The sequence below is a fragment of the Manis javanica genome, chromosome 18 (assembly GCF_040802235.1).
Source record: "Manis javanica isolate MJ-LG chromosome 18, MJ_LKY, whole genome shotgun sequence".
Taxonomy (NCBI): domain Eukaryota; kingdom Metazoa; phylum Chordata; class Mammalia; order Pholidota; family Manidae; genus Manis; species Manis javanica.
The window spans coordinates 2,364,601-2,381,188 of record NC_133173.1 but is presented as its reverse complement, the minus strand read 5'-3'; the positions used below and the strand labels follow the sequence as shown (position 1 = coordinate 2,381,188).

Below are 16,588 nucleotides of genomic sequence, written 5' to 3'. Positions count from 1 at the left end.
TGTCTTCCTTGCCCACATGGGACCCAGCTGCCCGGACCTCCTTCCCACCCCAGGCCAGGAACGCTCAGCCTTGTCTTGTTCCATGACTGGCTTCTTCTTAACTGTCAAGTATGAGCTTAGATCTCCCCTTCTGGGATGCATTCGCTGACCATTGTACCTAAAAGTAAACAACCCTCCCCCTACTTTATTCTCATATCACCCTTTTTATTTCCTGTATAGTCCTTGGAACTTTAGTTTTCTTGTTTATGGATTTATTTACTTATTTTATTACCTGTCTCTTCCCATTAGAATGTAAGCTCCTTGAAAATAAGGACCTTTTTTTTTTCTTGTTCCTTGTTGTATGTGTAGTTCTTAGAATGGTCCCAGGCATGTTGAAGGTGCTCAGTAAATGTGTGATGAATATATGAACAACAACCTATAAGCATTATATTAGGACACCTCCATATTCTTGGAGCTGCTTTTTTAAAAATTGTAGTTGATATGCAATATTATATTGGTTTCAAGTTAATAACATAGTGATTCAACAGTTATATATATTATTAAATTCTCACCCCAACTAGTATTGTTACTATCTGTCAACATAGATGTTACAGAATCATTGACTATATTCTCTACTCTGTGTTTTCATCCCTGTGACTAATTTATATTAAGATTGAGATCTTGTGCCTCTTTATCCCCCTCACCTATTTCACCCACCCGTCCCAACCTCTCCCCCATGGCAACTACCAGTCACTTGGTGTCAGTAAGTGAACTGCTGTTTTGGTCATTACATTTTGTTTTGTTTTTGGATTCCACAAATAACTGATACCATTCTTACTCCACCTGGCTTATTTCACCGAGCATAATACCCTCTAGGTCCATCTGTGTTGTTATAAATGGGAGGATTTCTTTGTGTTTTATGGCTGAATAATATTCTATCCTGTATATGTACATCTTCTTTATCCATTAATCTATTGATGGACACTTTGATTGCTTCCATTTCTTGGCTAGTGTAAATAATGCAGCAGTAAACACAGGGGTCTGTATATCTTTTCAAATCAGAGATTTTTTTTTTGGTTAGTTCCTAGAAGTGGAGTTACTGGGTATCTCTATTTTTAGTTTTTTGAGGAACCTCCCTGCTGTTTTCCATAGTGGCTGCACCAATTGACATTCCCCCCAACAGTGTAGGCAGGTCCCCTTTCCTCTACATCATCACCAACATCTGTCACTTCTTGTCTTTTGGGTAGTGGCCATCCTTACTGGTGTGAGGTGTTATCTCATCGTGGTTTTGATGTGCATTTCCTGATGATTAGCACATCTTTTCAAATGCCTGTTGGCCATCTGTATGTCTTCTTTGGAAAAATGTCTATTTGGGTCCTTTGCTCATTTTTTAATTGGGTTATTTGTTTTTTGGTGTTGAGTGATAGGAGTTCTTTATATATTTTGGATGTTGACCCCTTATCAGGTAAGCCATTTATGAATATGCTCTCCCACACTGGAGGCTGCCTTTCTGTTTTGTTGATGGTGTCGTTTGCTCTACAGACACTTTTTAGTTTGTTATAGTCCCAGTTACTCATTTTTGTTCTTTTTTTCCTTGCCCAGAAAAAAATTGCTCATGCTTATGTTCAAGAGTTTTTTGTCTAAGTTTTCTTCTGAGAATTTTATGGCTTCATGTCTTATATTCAGGTCTTTAATCCACTTCAAGTTTACTTTTGTGTATGGGGTTAGACAGTAATACAGTTTCATTCTCTTTCCTGTAGCTTTCCGGGTTTCTCAGCACCATTTATTGAACAGCCTGTCTTTTCCCCAATTGTAGATCCATGGCTCCTTTATCATATGTTAATTGACCATATATGTGTGGGTTTATATCAGGGCTCTCCATTCTGTTCCATTGATCTGTGGGTCTGTTTTTGTGCCAGTACCAAATTGCTTTGATTACTGTGACTTTGTAGTAGAGCTTGAAGTCAGGGAGTGTAATACTCCCAGCTTTGCTTTTCTTTCTCAAGATTCTTTTTGCTATTTGGGGTCTTCTATGGTTCCATATGAATTTTAGAATTATTTGCTCTAGTTCATTGAGAAAAGTTGTTGGTATTTTGATAGCAAATGCCTTGAACCTGTAAATTGCTTTGGGCAGGATGGCTATTTCGACTATTAATTCATCCTGTCCATGAGAGTGGGAAAGATTTTAATTTATTTTTGTCTTCTTTAATTTCTCTCATCAGTGTCTTATAGTTTTCAGAGTACAGGTCTTTCACTTCCTTGGTTAGGTTTATTCCTAGGTATTTTATTCTTTTTGATGCAATTATAAATGGAATTGTTTAACTTATTTTTCTTTCTGCTAGTTCATTGTTAGTATATAGGAATGCAACAGGTTTCCCCATATTGATTTTGTATCCTGCAACCTTGCTGAATCCAGTTATTAGTTCTAATAGGTTTTTGGTGGAGTCTTCAGGGTTTTTTACGTATAGTACATCATCTACAAATAGTGACAGTTTTTTTTTTGAGAGGGCATCTCTCATATTTATTGATCAAATGGTTTTAACAACAATAAAATTCTGTATAGGGGGGTCAATGCTCAATGTACAATCATTAATCCATCTCAAGCCTAATTCTCATCAGTCTCCAATCTTCTGAAGCATAACGAACAAGTTCTTACATGGTGAACAAATTCTTACATAGTGAATAAGTTCTTACACGGTGAACAGTGCAAGGGCAGTCATCACAGAAACTTACGGTTTTGATCACGCATCATGAACTATAAACAATCAGGTCAAATATGAATATTCATTTGATTTTTATACTTGATTTATATGTGGATCCCACATTTCTCCCTTTATTATTATTATTATTTTTATTTTTAATAAAATGCTGAAGTGGTAGGTAGATGCAAGATAAAGGTAGAAAAAACATAGTTTAGTGCTGTTAGTTGAGAGTTTTTATCATGAATGGATGTTGAATTTTGTCAAATGTTTTTTCAGTATCTACTGAGATAATCATATCTCATAAAGGTTTTTATCCTTCCTTTTGTTAATGTGGTATATCACATTGATTAATTTATGAATATTTTTTATATTTATGAATATTGTACCATTCTTACATCCTTGGAATAAATCCCACTTGGTCATGATGAATGATCCTTTTGATGTATTTTTTAATTTGGTTTGCTAATATTTTGTTGAGGAATTTTGCATTTATGTTCATCAGAGATACTGGTTTATAATTTACTTTTTTGTGGTGTGTGTCTGGTTTTGGTATTAGAATGATGCTGGCCCCATAGAATGAGTTTGGAAAGAAGGATGGGTTTAGTTCTTCTTAAAATGTTTGGTAGAATTCAGCTGTGAAGCAATCTGGTCATGACTTTTGTTTGTTGGGAGTTTTTTGATTACCAATTTGAATTCATTGCTGGTAATGAAATCAGATTTTGTTCTTCAGATTTTGTTTCTTCCTGGGTCAGTCTTGGAAGATTGTACATTTCTAGGAATTTGTTATATTCATGGAGCTGTTCTAAGGTGGTGACTCTAGGCTGCTCCAAGCCCCTGCTCTTTGGTAAATGGGTCTCTGTCTTTGCATATGGCTGCTCATGGGCTCCAGCCGTGGCTCATGGTCTGTGGTACTTGGCAAGTCTCTTAACTCTCAGAACCTTTGTTTACTTTATAAAGTGAGGAGTTAGACTTATTTGACTGCTAAGGTTTCTTTAGGCATTTAAATCATGATGCTATGAACTCTCAAGGCCATAGAGGAAAATTACTACAATAACTAACTTTATGACTATTTGTTAGGCATTTTGGTAATTGGTTTATGTGAACTCTCTTAAGATAAAATCCATCATTTTCTTATAGTTATGTGTTTTTCTTTGGTGAGGATAATGGGACTTTTACACATACTCAAACATACAAAAAAGTAAATTTTACCATCATATTATCTCTTATTTTCACATGGAAGTTTTTATTCCTGTATCACTTTGATGTAAGCCTGATAAGTGAGGTTCAAAGATTGGAACAGCAGGTTAGAAAGTAGAAGGTGACCAGTTACAGCTATAATCAAGCCTTAAGATAGGAGTCGGCTCCCCCCCACCCCCCGCCAACACTAAAAATACCGATGAATGACAAGCTGGGAAGATTTTGTTGTTGTTGTCTCTGTATTTCACGTGGAGATCTGCAGAATGACCCTCACTCATGCGAGAGTCGTGCCATCGCTGTGGGGTCTGTGGAACTAGCTCCTCTTCTTTTCCTTCCTGGGTCACTTAGAAAAAAATCTCCAGCTGTCATCAGATTGCTGGTCAGTCAGGTCTGACAGACATATTCTGAGCCTTTGATTGGGCCTGGTCAGACTTCCCTGCCGGACTCTCAGTACCCTGGCTCTGCTGCGGGCCTCAAGGTGGCCCTGCCAGCTTCTAGAGCAGAGCCACCCCCATGGGAAGGCTGAGTAACAGAGGAAACCTCCAGGGAACATGGCGGTGGTCCAGAGCCCAAGGTGACAGGCCCAGGTCAAGGGTGGCTTCACTGCTTAACAGAACTGTTATGAGTGGTTTTCCTATTTTCCTCACGTCGGATAAAGTGATCTGACCTCAAGCAAGCCATTCTGAAGGAGGGTAAAGGAGATCTGGGGCTGCATGGCCCTGGGAAGGTTCCTGTCGCTCACTTGGTGTGGAATCCCTCCTGTGAATGAAATGTAATAGGAAAACCTTGAAGTCTGAATAGTCTAGTGTGAACCAAAACATGGTGTTCCCTGTGCTGTGTGCTCTGACAAAGCCATCATGTATTGATTTCTCTTTTTAAAGCGCAGTATTCAAATGGATGTTTTTACAACCCAGAGTTCCTGCTTCAGTTCGGGAATGTGACCCTTGGGGGAGCAGGGGTATTTGAGGGGTACATTTATTCCCCACTCTTTCTGTTCTCAGAGTAACACCTGTTGACCTCTTACTCTGTTTCTTACTCCTTTCAAAGCCTGGGAGTGAGGTTCTCTGTTGGGGGTATAGTCACTGGTCCATGTTTTTTGAACAGGGGAGGCTAAGCACTGGGGGTCCTACCCCCTCTTTCTCTTTCCTCCTTGAATCAGTAAGTCAGTGATCCTGGTAAGCAGCCTGCATGCTCTGACTTTTATGAGATGGGCTCCATCAGGCCGGGGGGTATTGGCAAGTGGTGGTAGGAAGTCCCCCGGCCATCGTATTGAAGCCATAGTCCCCAACTGTGATACCTTTTCTCTTGACTCCCCTTAACCCCAACAACTGGAGCTTATGTCTAATGATGTAGATGCCTGCATATAATCTTTTCTTGAACCAAATGGATTCTTTCTGCAGAATCCATGTTTACTTACCCTTGGATTTTTATATTAATATGCAAAGTATTATGAGAAAAAAAGTCTCAAAGGAAATACACCAAGACAATAGGAAGTGGTTAGTATAGGTTGAAAGGATTAGGGATGATTTTTAATTTCTTTTGTGCTCATCTGTAACTTCTAAAGTTTCCACAAACATGAGTTTCTGTTATAGTATGGAAAAAAGTTTCTCACTCCTTCATCAAAGAAAAAAAAGAAGGAAAGAAAGAAAACCCTAGAAACAATGGATTGCAATGCAACTTAAGCAAGTTAACTCTGGCTGCATCCCTGGAAGGTGACAGAGAGGCAGGTGACAGGGAATAAATACTGTGTGTGCAAGTGGGGGTGGGCATGTGAGAGCCTGGATCTGTGGTGCCACTCGCTGTGGCCTTTGCTGAGAGGTGTCACTTCCCTTTTCCTGCTACAGCCTTTAGTAGGCGGATTCTCTTAGAATCACCCTTTTCAGAGACGTCTGTTGGGGGCTCCTCACTGGGTCCTTTTTGGTAATCAAGCGATCTTGCCTTTCAGATCGCAGCAGAGAAGTCTCCTGGAGCCTATTTCCTTCCCGAGTTCGCGCTCTCCCCCCAGGGAAGTTTTCTCGAAGATACGACAGGGGAGCAGTTCCTCACGTACCGCTACGACGACCAGGTGAGCACCTCGCGGAGGAGCCCACCTCTGGCTTTGCTGTGCGCCAATGCGCAGGAAACAGGTTCTCAAATATGACTTCAAAATTACATTTTCTCCTTGGCATGACTAGTAAAAGAGACCCTAGGCACCTGAAAGGACCCCCAGACCTCTAGGTGGCCCATGTGTGCGTATAATTTCCTACACAATGTGTGGTGCTTGCTCTGCTTGGGACATTAATTCGAGAGTCACTTTTTCTTATTTTCATCACAAATATATGATAGACTTGTTCACTTTAGCTATCACCAAATTTATTATTCAATTCTGAAATTATCTGGAAGTACTGGTTGCTAATTAGACATTACTGTTTTTGCTCTCTTACCTTTTATTTCATTTCTTTTGCCAGCACCAAAAGTGTATTTTTTTTCCCCCTCAAGTCCATTGTCCGGAAAGGAACAAAGTAGGTTGTCTCGGTGGGTGTGTACGTGTGATCACGCATGTGTGCGTGTCGGCTCCTTCCTGAAGGCCAACCAGAGAACAAGGCTGTGCTTGGCTGAGATGTGGAGCCGGGCACCTGGCATCGTGCCTTCCTTCCTTCCACATTCGGTTCACGTTGGTGCCTTAACAGTGTCAGAGATCACGCACGTCTCTGAAATCACTCGCGATTTGTTTGAAACAGAGCAGGTCAAATGCGGGGATTTCTCCCTGATAGGACCTGATCTCGTGGGTCTGGAGCCCAGGGGTGGGGTCTGAGGTGAGAGGGACTTTGGCGGATCTGTCCAGGGCTAAGTGCAGATGAAGAACTGGGCAAGGCTGCCTCCCTGTGCATGATGGGTCGGGGAGGGCGGCCCAGTGACCGAGCTCTGCATGCCGCCCTCACCATGCGGTCAAGGCCAGCAAGTTCTGGCTCAGTTTAGGCATGGCTAGTGAGAGACACCGCTCAGCAGGAGCAGCCTGGGAAAGTCAGCTGCCACATGGGCACATGTGAGATGCGGCACAGGGAGTGGGGCCTGGCCTGGGGGCGGCTGGGGTGAGGCAGATCTGGGCGTGGAGCTGGCAGGAGGGTTACAAGCTTAGGCAGCATAGCAGGCAGATGATGGGTGATGGGTGGAGCAGAGAGGGTGGGTGGGGCCGTCTGTCACCCAGAACTCTGTGTCCCCACTCACGGGGAGGCAGCGTTAATTCTGAGCCTTCAGGCTGCAGGGTGACTGGCCCTTGGTACGTTGAGCACAGGAGCTGGGCTGGGGGAGGGGCCGGCTGTGAACCAGTGGATCAGCTGTGGGCAGGAGTAGGGGTGGGATGAGACCCATTTTTTATAAAAAATTTAAACATTCAAACATTTTTCAAGTTCCTTGGAAAGTGAGTGCATCTGTAGCCCTTGTGGAGCAGGGGTGGGGCAGGGGTGTTTCTGTATCATGTCCCGGAGCCGGGCTAACACCGTGGGCCTGCTTGCTGGCAGGGCCTGAGCTGTTGGGAAGTCACTTTCTGCCCTTTTCCCCAGTGGATTTGTAGGGGGCCTCTAATTATGGCTCCATTTCATGGAGAAATCATTGATCCAGCAGGTTTTCATGTGAGAACTTCAGAGAAACTAATGGAGAAGGTGGTCAGGGGCAAGACGGAGGATCTGGAAAATCACACACTGTGGATTTTTTAATTAAAGAGTGGTTAATGCTTTCTCCAGGCTCTACAGATGCATTACATTTAATGTAATAACAATATAAAAGCTAGAAAAAGAGGAAAATAAGCCCCCTTCGTGTTTTCAAAAGGTCTGAAGCAGATCTTAAAAGCATGTAGCACACTGGAAATCTGGTCCCAAGACATGGTGTCCCAGAAAGCCCCGGAGAGATCGTTTTGTGTTTCTTTTAAGGGAAAGGAATGAGGTCAAGGTCCAACAAGCCAATAACAGCACCTCCGCTCTGCTACCAAAGGCACGCGAAACAGGCCTTTGCACCAAGCTGGGTGTATCTCCTGAAAGGACCCTGAGAATATGACTGGAAGAAACGGCTAACCCACCACCAAAACCTGGGCTCTCTTTCCTCGCAGAGCTGAGCATCATAAACCAAGGGACTTCTCAGGCACAGAGGAAAAGATAGAACAAATAAAACACTTTCCAGATTCAAAAATCCCCTCGTCCAGCAACACACGATAAAATGTTAAGGCCATTAAGGACATAGGCTCTGGAGTCAGACTGCTTTGGGTTCAAATCCCAATTCTGACACTTATTTCCTGTGTGACTTTGGACATGTTCCTTCACTTCTCTGTGCCTAGTGTCCTCATCTGTGCAATGAAAATGTGGATGGCATCTGGAAACGTTTAAAGGATTAAAGGGGACAATAATGTAAGTTTCCTTGTAGAAGGCCTGGCACATGTAAGCTCTTACTCCAGCTGTTGTTTTTACTAATAATATTATTTGCAAAGACTCAATTCAGAGAATCCCATTATGCTGAAGGAAAGGAAGAAGGCTATTTTTCATTTACATCAGGAGACCTGTAACGTTACTATGAATTAGTTTCTTATTGCCGTATGACATGCATAACATGTGATGGTGAAGGGCACACGTATCTGAAGCGTGGAACCTGGTCAGGTTTGAAATGCCTTCACCTGTGTCACCAGTGCCTGGGCCAAGGAATGGAGGCTTTGTAGCACCCCAGAAGCTCCTGGTGGCCCCCTTCCCTTTTTTTTTTTTTATTGTTTCAGGTAGGTGTTATTGTGATCTATACCTTCATTCCATTTATTAAACCATTTCAAGTAACTTCAAGTTCACAAATTTATAATGAGGTACACAGCCCAACCCAACCAGGATAGGACAGAATGTGTTCCAAGTTAGAAGGGACATCATGGGTCTTCAGTGATGTCTCCTGTGGAGCTCCTGTGCTCCACTGTGTAAGATTTTCTTCCTGCACATCTGATTGTAGGAAGTAACACTGTGCCGACTTCTGTCATGAGCATTAGTTAGTTTTGTTTTGTTTTTTTATTTTAAATTTTATGTAAGTAGAACCATGCAACGTGGACTCATTTGTGCCTGGCTTCTTTCGCACGACGCTGTGTCTGACAGACCCAACCAGGTGGCTGGATCCAACATGATTTAGGGTGCCATGCGGTCAGTTGTGCTCATTGGAACAAATAGCCTCCTAGGGGAACAGACTGCAGCCTATCGGGCGGCACACAGCGATGCTCCTGTGCAGACACCCCCAGGGTGTCCCTGGAGGGATGTGGGGCGGTCCCTCCAGTGAGTCCACGCCCACAAAGCAGTGGGGGCAGCCTCCCAGCGCTGCCTTCATCACAGCCTGGCCATGGCTGGCATCCCATGGTGGGAATGGGTGCAACACCTGTGAGCTTCCTCCTGGGCAGTGTCTGTGCCCTCACGGGGCTGAGTGCCTTCCCGTGAAGTTGGCAGATACGTGCCAAACACTCCCAGCTGCCTGTGGGCAGGTGACGAAGTGTGCACACTGCCAGGGCAGCTACCGAAGCTGTCGGCCGTGGCCTGGGTTCCCGGGGCTTTCCTGCCTGTAAAAGACTCACCTGGTAAGATGGGAGACAGGCGGGTGGGGTATAGATGTCCGCTCCCATCACAGCCCTCGCAGGACTTTAGCGTCTTATCCTGAGTATTTTCGTGAAGATCTTTCCCGGGTTAGGTGTCTGGAAAACTGGCAGCCCTGCAGCGGCGAAGTGCAGCTGTGGTGGGGCTGTGTTCAGGAGATGGCGGAGGGCGCAGCCCGGATGGCAGCAGATGGCACCAGGGCTCAGGCAGCTCCCGGCGAGGACGGCGGTTCGGGAGCCGCGGCGTGAGGCAGGGGTCTGTGCCGCCGCGACCAGGTAGGCGGCTGCATCTGGCTTCTGCCGCTAATTAGCTGGTCACTTAGCAAAGCCACCTTCCATCTTTGGACCTCAGATTCCACCTTTGTTTTGAAAAGTGAAGTGGCTGTATTTCAGGATCTAATGCCTTCCCGTCCGAAACTGTGTGGTTTCTGAAACTATGAATAGAATACTCTACATTACAGGGTGTTGATTGGCTCATTCTGATTATCTGGGCCGTCTCGCCAAAATGCAGTGAACTTGCACTTAGAGAATCGGAGATGCTTATAGCTGGCGGAGGCTTGGCCCTGAAGCCTCCTTTTACAAGTCAACAAAACAGACTCTGAATGTGCAGATGACTTACTTGAGAACACCCAGATGGTTATCTGAAAAAAAAACAACCCGTTACATGCCAAACCTCAGGTCCCCAGTTCTGAGATCTATCCAGCTGCTTCTCTCAGAAGAATCACCTAGAAAATTACCTCCTTTCCTAGAAATCCTGAACCCACTGGATTATAGAATCAGGACTGTACTCGATAGAACTTTGGAAAACTTGCTAGACCAGCGGGAATGATTTCACATTACCTGCTGCCATCAGCTCCTTCTTAACGCCATCAGGAATTTGGTATTAGTGATGCCAATCGCACTTCTAAGCATAATGAATAGCAACGACATTTTTTTTCGAAGTCTGAGCGAAACATGGTAGCTGCTGAAGTTCAGATGGTGCTGACTTCTCATTTGGTGAGCATATCCCTGCAATGAAAGCATTCTGATGTTTGGTTGCATCAGGCACACATGGCAGTTAAAATGTGTTAGTCTGGGACAACTTGCTAAAGAGCTTGTGGTCTATAGACTTGTCGGCCCGCCCGCCTCTGTGGAAGACTTTTCTGTCATTCCTCATGGTGGTTGGGAGTTTTGTCCACAGAGGACCTGTTTGTGGGCAAACGGCTGGATGTTGGGTGGTTCGAAGAAGTGGGGCCTTGGATTCTGCAGTCTGTTCTCTCTCCCATCTCCAGCCGAGGCAGTGCTGAGTTGCACAGATCTCCTTCTGGGAAAGAGGCTGGGAAGGTTTTCCATCCTTGCCTTCAACTCGTTGAAGCTTTAAATGTGGGGCTCATAACTTATTAAGGGGACTGATTTAAAATTCTGTTCCAGGCTTACTGTTTCTCAGTTGGAAGTGATTTTTTTTTTTTAAGTTAGGGGAACTCTTTGTTATGCACAAGTTTTCTCTTGTTTTTGTGTTTTATTCTTTACTGTTAGGAACAGGCAGTGTGGAAGGTGTGTCCTCCCAGACCTTGTGGATTTGCTGTCATATGCATCCTCTCATTGGCACCATGGTGGGACAAGGGGGGTGGAGCACATTTAGAAACGAGTGCCCACGTGCATTTTTCTGTGGCCCGTGGACTGGCTTTGTATGTGTCCATGTTGGTGTGATGGCCGCCTCACCACCCTTAGGCTATGAGGTGCCACTGAAAGGTGGAAAGAAACGTTAGTATACTGGACTCCAGGGGTGCAGGACGAGGCTGGGTGTTCAGTTAGGGGTGGCTTCTGACTGACCTTCCTAAAATTAATCTAGAGCAAACCAGACAGAAGCCTGCAGTGGGTTGGAAGAGCAGCACCTTGATTTTACATAGCAGACACCTTTTTTCCCTGTTTATACCCATCACCCCTTCTCCCCCGTGGCGGTCCCTCTCCCCTGCAGACTCCAGGTAAGGAGCCCCGGACTCACTGGGCCTTTTTTGGTCTCTTTCTGCCCATATTTAAATAGATTCAAGTTTTTTTTCAAGCTAGAAAAGCTGCTACCTAACCCTTCCTTCCAGTGATCACCTGATTTTCAAATTTTGTCTCCTGCTATTTCCTCCGATTCATTTCAGCTCCTAAAATCTGGCTCCCAGTGTCTCCGCCCACGACACTCCCCACCCCTTAGGCAGCCTTTTAAAGCATTCCAGTTACTTTCCTGACGTGAAATCCAGATTCTGCTATGAATCATCCTGTGTCTGTACCTCCCTGAGGCATCACGGCGTCACCCCTGGGCCGTCGCTGCCTGTCTCCTTGGATGCTGTTGACTTCTTCTCTGTGTGATTTCTTGTTTCAGAATGCCCCTCCTGTTTGTGTTTGCTTTACTGTTTCCCTTGCCCGGGTGGCAGAGGGCAGCATGTGTGGCCCCAGTGACCGTGTGGAATTGTAGCAAGTTTGAGTTGGAAGGGAATTCAGGGAATCCTTCATGTGCAGAATCCGAGCCCCAGAGAAAAACAACGTCCTGTCCAAGATCATGCAGCCAAGGGCCTATTCTTTGCCCCTGAACTCAGTGAAGACATTTTTACATTGAATCTGTGGGAAGGAAAAGTATGAGAGAAATGTTGGAATGAATTTTTAATACTAGCAGTAACAGTAATATATTAATAATGAAGTCTTTGTGTAGTCTTATTTCTAAACTTCTTTTAAATGTCTTTTTTTTATCCTATTGTGACAAACCTAATTTTCCTTTTCCTCATTTAGCTGTTGATTTATACACTCTTTCTCAGGAGAAGAAATCTGTTTGCTGTGAGTACATCTTTCTTGGTAACTTCTTCTGAACTTCTCATGAATATCTTGGCAAGGAGTTCCTTGTGGTTAAACTGTTGGCAGGCCTCAGAAATCTCACTTGACATTTCCAAGTTATTTATGTAATAGTTTATAACTTGGGAAGTCTATACCAATTTCTGAAATTTCTAGCGAAGGAAGATAGGGGCAGCTCTTTAATGTATAGGGTGTTGGCATCTTCTTCACGGACCCAAATGAGCTCCCAGGATATTCTCCGCATAGCAGAGTTTCCGTGTTGTTTCTGGCCTGGGGATATGATGTTTTTAAGGAGAAAGCCATCTGAGTTTGAATAGTTCATTCCTTTGTTAGTGAGTAATATTGGTCAGTCGAGTTATACTCCGTAAATATTCCAAAGATTTCACGATCTAATGAGAAAGCAAGCTCATGGCCTGTCAGGAGAGACAAGAGCGCATTAATTGGAATAATGTGTATTCTGCTCCTATTCAGGCCCACAGGAAATACAGGGACATTGCTTGCACAACGGGACATGCTGTTCTCACCAACTTTGGCACGTGGAAGCTCTGAATTTCATCATTGAGCTTTTCACCCGTCAACTATTTCCCAAGTATAAAAGAAGTAGGTCTGTTAATGGTGAGTCACATCCAGCTTTTGAGCTATGCAGATGGGGTTTTTTTCTAACACTGTCTCCCTAGGCTCTTTTTGGGGGTGCCATGTGGTTTTTAAAATCACTTTCACTAATTGGGTTAAATGGTAGATACAGGATAGTGAAGTTCAACACGGTCCCAAATGCAGCTTCCCTCACGGGTCCCTCACTGCAGCTAGGGAGGCCTAGGCCTGGTCTGCCCTGGCGGGGCCCCTGCTGCTGCTGAAGCCGACATCTCTCTGCGCTCAGGCCAGTCCCTGCAAGAGGTGCTCCGTGTCCAGTTACTTTGAGACTAGGTCACTTCAACTCCACTGTGTCATCCTCCATCCTGAGGGGAAAGAGCGTGAGGGGGCTCTCCTCTCGACTCCCCATCTCCCTGCTCTTGAACATGTGTTTCTCTCTGATGAGCGCCAGGGTCTGTGCCCTGCCGTGGTCTGTCCCCTTCAGGCACAGCCATGGGTGTGGGTGCGTGAGTGTCTGCTGTCTTGGGGAAAAGGCGGGACTTGGGATGGGGAGCTGGACCTGCAGGCTTGCTGTGAGGCTGGGAGGGAGTAATGGCAGGTGAAGGGCTGGATGGGAGCATCTTACTTCTTGTCAAGGAGAAATAACAGACGGAGAGAGCAGCGAACCGCTGTGGGGGTGGGCGGTGGGTTCCTGGCCAAGCAGGAGGGGGCCACGCCATGCAGGGAGGGAACTTGCTGATTCTCTGCCCCCTGAAATGGGAAGGCTTCGCTGGGAGGCAGTAATGGAACGCATTCCCTGTGTGCGGGATTTTAAGCATTATGTTTTGATCGGCTTGTTTGTGGCTCGGGAATGTTTCCATGTGTTGGCCAGTTCCCTCCGCCAGGGAAGCACACGCCCGGCTCGCAGTTTCCTGGGCTGAGGCCCGAGGTTTGGATTGCGTCCTGGCCCGTTCGCCTGCTCATGCTTGGAGGTCAGAACTCCGGACCTGGGTTTGGGGGAGCTGAGGCATTCTCAAAGCCTCACTCAGATGGTGGGAAAATGGCTCTGCCTTGTGGAAGTCGGGGCCCTGTGGAGAAATACCTTGAAAATGTCTATTGTGTTATTCTCTATATTTATTACTTTTTATAATACTCCTACTATTGAGTCTTACGCAAGCTTTTGTAGGGTGGCTGATCGCCCGGTTTTCTTGGGACCGAGGCAGTTCAGGCAGCGTGGCATGACTGGTCACCCGCCTTCCCAGCCTGGGCTTTACTGCCCACCCTGGGGCTGGCGATGCCAGATGCGATCCATGGCCATGAGGTCAGGGTGGCACTGGCCTCCGTGCTTGGTGGGACATTCGGGGTTCAGGTGGGGGACAAGTTGGAGCAGTTGGGGTGGCCCACGTGGACAGTCTGTTGGCACTGCCCTCCAGTGATTCTAGGCCTGGTCTATTCACTCAGCTCTCACGCGGCCTTCCCCACAGCTCTTCTCCAAGTCCAGCCTGCGTGCCCACTGTCCCAGCTGCCCGGAGCCCCTCCCTCTGCTTCTCGCGCCCCCTTCCCTCCTCTGCCGCCGCTGTGGACTCCGTCAGCTCAGGTAGTCCTTCCTCAGGGACGCCCCCTGGCCCCCACCTCAACTCCACCCGGCCAGGTTGCTTGCTGCCTTCCCCTCCTGGGATGGTCCCCTGACAGCATCTTCTGCCTCCGAGGCAGACAGACCACAGCCTTCCTGGGGAGCAGGGGAGGGCGTGCGGGCAGAGGAGAAGGTGGGTGTGGTGAGGCGCTGCACTGGGTCCGTTTGAATTTCTGGTGCTACTTTGGGTGACTTATTTATCCAAGCAGCCAGCCCTGCAGGGAGGCTGCATCGGGCTGTTTCCAGAGCACACCGTCCGGGATCTGAGGTTTGGAGCACTTTCTGCAGCGTCCCTGGGGTCAGCAGCCAAAGCCCAGGACAGTGACTGATGGCCTCTAATACCGCCTCTTCCAGGAGCGGTTTCCGCTGTGTTCAGTCCTTCTGCACGTGCCCAGATGCACAACGGTTTTGGACACGTTTCCCGCTCTGAGAGTTAATGCTACGTGGCTGCTGCTTACACGAATACATTAGAGCTGTGTGGAAATTCACGTCCATAGCTCGGCAAAGCCCTCCGTTCCCAGAGCCGGCGTTCACTAGGTACTTTCTCCATCAAGGCTTCCCTGCTCCCCTCCAAGGTTCCCTCACGGATTCCCGCCCCTCTGCGCCTCCTGTGACCCCCCACCCGGCTCTGGGCCCCTCAGGGGCAGGGCTCTGCCTTTTCATTATGATGGTCTCAGATCTCCCTCCGTGGCCTGGCACCCAGTAAACGCGTGCTAGACACTTGCTGGTTGAGGTTATAGCCCTTGTCGAAAACCTTAGGAGGGCCGCCTCTGAAATAGTTCATGCCGCCCCCCACCCCCAGCGCTCAGGTCCCCCCACTGCCCGGCCGGGGCCACCTGTCTTCCCTTATCCTGCATTTCTTGGTGTTCCCAGTGCCCTGGTCACACGGGACATCACGCCTTTCCTGACCTTTGTCTGTGCCAGGCCCTTGACCTGCCGACCTCTCCAGGAGTGTCCGAGATTCCCGCAGTGCCCAGCCGGGGCGTCATCCCCCCGGGGCAGCTTTCAGGGAAGGCTGGGGAACAGTAGCTCATCCTCACCTCCAGCCCCAGGGCTCCATCCGGTTTGTGATTATTTACGTGGCCGCCTCACCGCTTCGGCTGGAGGAGGAGCGATTCTAGAGCCTGTGCAGCTTCTCTGTCTGTCGTGGACACACAGTGGACAGAGGTCTGCTTCCAGGAGTGGCAGGACTTGGAGAAGTCCTAATCATCCCTTTATTTCTGAGTTTTCCTTCAGGAATAAAATAAATTCCTCAAAGGTGTTAGTTATCCTTTGTCGTAACAATCCTGATTTCTTGTGTGTATGCACGTCTGTATTCATTTCTATGTTTTACTCTCTACCTGCAATTGCGAGAAAATAATGTTCTTTCTTCCAAATACTATTAGTCAGAACACTTGGTTGGAGAATCAGATTGTTCTGCTCTGCTTCCAGCTCTTCCCATGTGGCAGGTCGGACGGTGCTTCTAGTCCATTTGGATGATTCCTTCGCGTAATCCCTTCCCTCTGGGATTTAAATGCTGGCAAGTTTTTAATTCTACAAAATTCAAAATGGTTGAGAGAGTTTTCCTTTCTGATTAGGAAAAGGCAAGATTGTTGCCTCAAAATTTTACCTTTGTGTTAGGTTGATGCTACATTAAATATATATATATATATATGCAAAATAGAGCTCTGATGTATTAAATATGCACATTAAATACAACAATGCTCTTTTTAAAAACCTGACCTGCACACTCTGTTTCCCATCAAAGAGTCTCATGCTCGAACTGGTCCTTTGGTATTTGGTTTTGGTGCTGGTGGCAGCCGTGGGTCTAAGGGGCAGGCACTCATTCAGACATGCATTCAGCATCCCCTCAGCAAATACTGATGGAATCCCTGCCATGTGCCAGGCATCGTGCTAGGTGTGCCCCTAGTGACATGAAGTAGCATTGTATCCAAAGTAACTCCAACCTTCTTCAGAACTAGGGAGGAGGAGGTGTTTTATTTTTCAAATAAGATTGGGATTATAGCTGCCCTTTATTAAGTCATCTCCACATACTGGAATGTTGCATGCACATTATAATTACAGTTACTGCTCGAACAGTCCACTGTGTTGGCTTCAGGAGCATGTATAAAA

At 46.3% G+C, this 16,588-nt stretch overlaps 1 protein-coding gene and 1 long non-coding RNA gene across 9 annotated transcripts in view; both read left to right on the top strand.

Annotated features, from left to right (window-relative positions):
- ADAMTSL3 (ADAMTS like 3) overlaps nt 1–16,588 on the top strand; it is a 242,883-nt gene that overhangs the window by 37,928 nt on the left and 188,367 nt on the right. For 6 of the 7 annotated variants that reach the window (XR_012127161.1, XR_012127160.1, XM_073227129.1 and 3 more), the window contains exon 3: nt 5,824–5,943. The exons of the other annotated variant lie outside the window; for it this stretch is intronic. Coding sequence is in view for 4 of the 6 variants with exons in the window: in XM_073227129.1 (XP_073083230.1) it covers nt 5,824–5,943 (120 nt within the window). In the remaining 2 variants the exon portion in view is untranslated. The remainder of the gene's footprint in view (nt 1–5,823; nt 5,944–16,588) is intronic. 7 annotated transcript variants of the gene reach the window in all.
- LOC108400399 (uncharacterized) lies at nt 8,268–14,964 on the top strand. 2 transcript variants are annotated; one of them, XR_012127164.1, is made up of 4 exons: nt 8,268–9,444; nt 9,555–10,455; nt 12,214–14,440; nt 14,831–14,964. It is a non-coding gene; the product is annotated as an uncharacterized lncRNA (long non-coding RNA). The 2 variants fall into 2 exon arrangements; XR_001853874.3 differs by lacking the exon at nt 8,268–9,444 and having other exon boundaries at nt 9,453–10,455.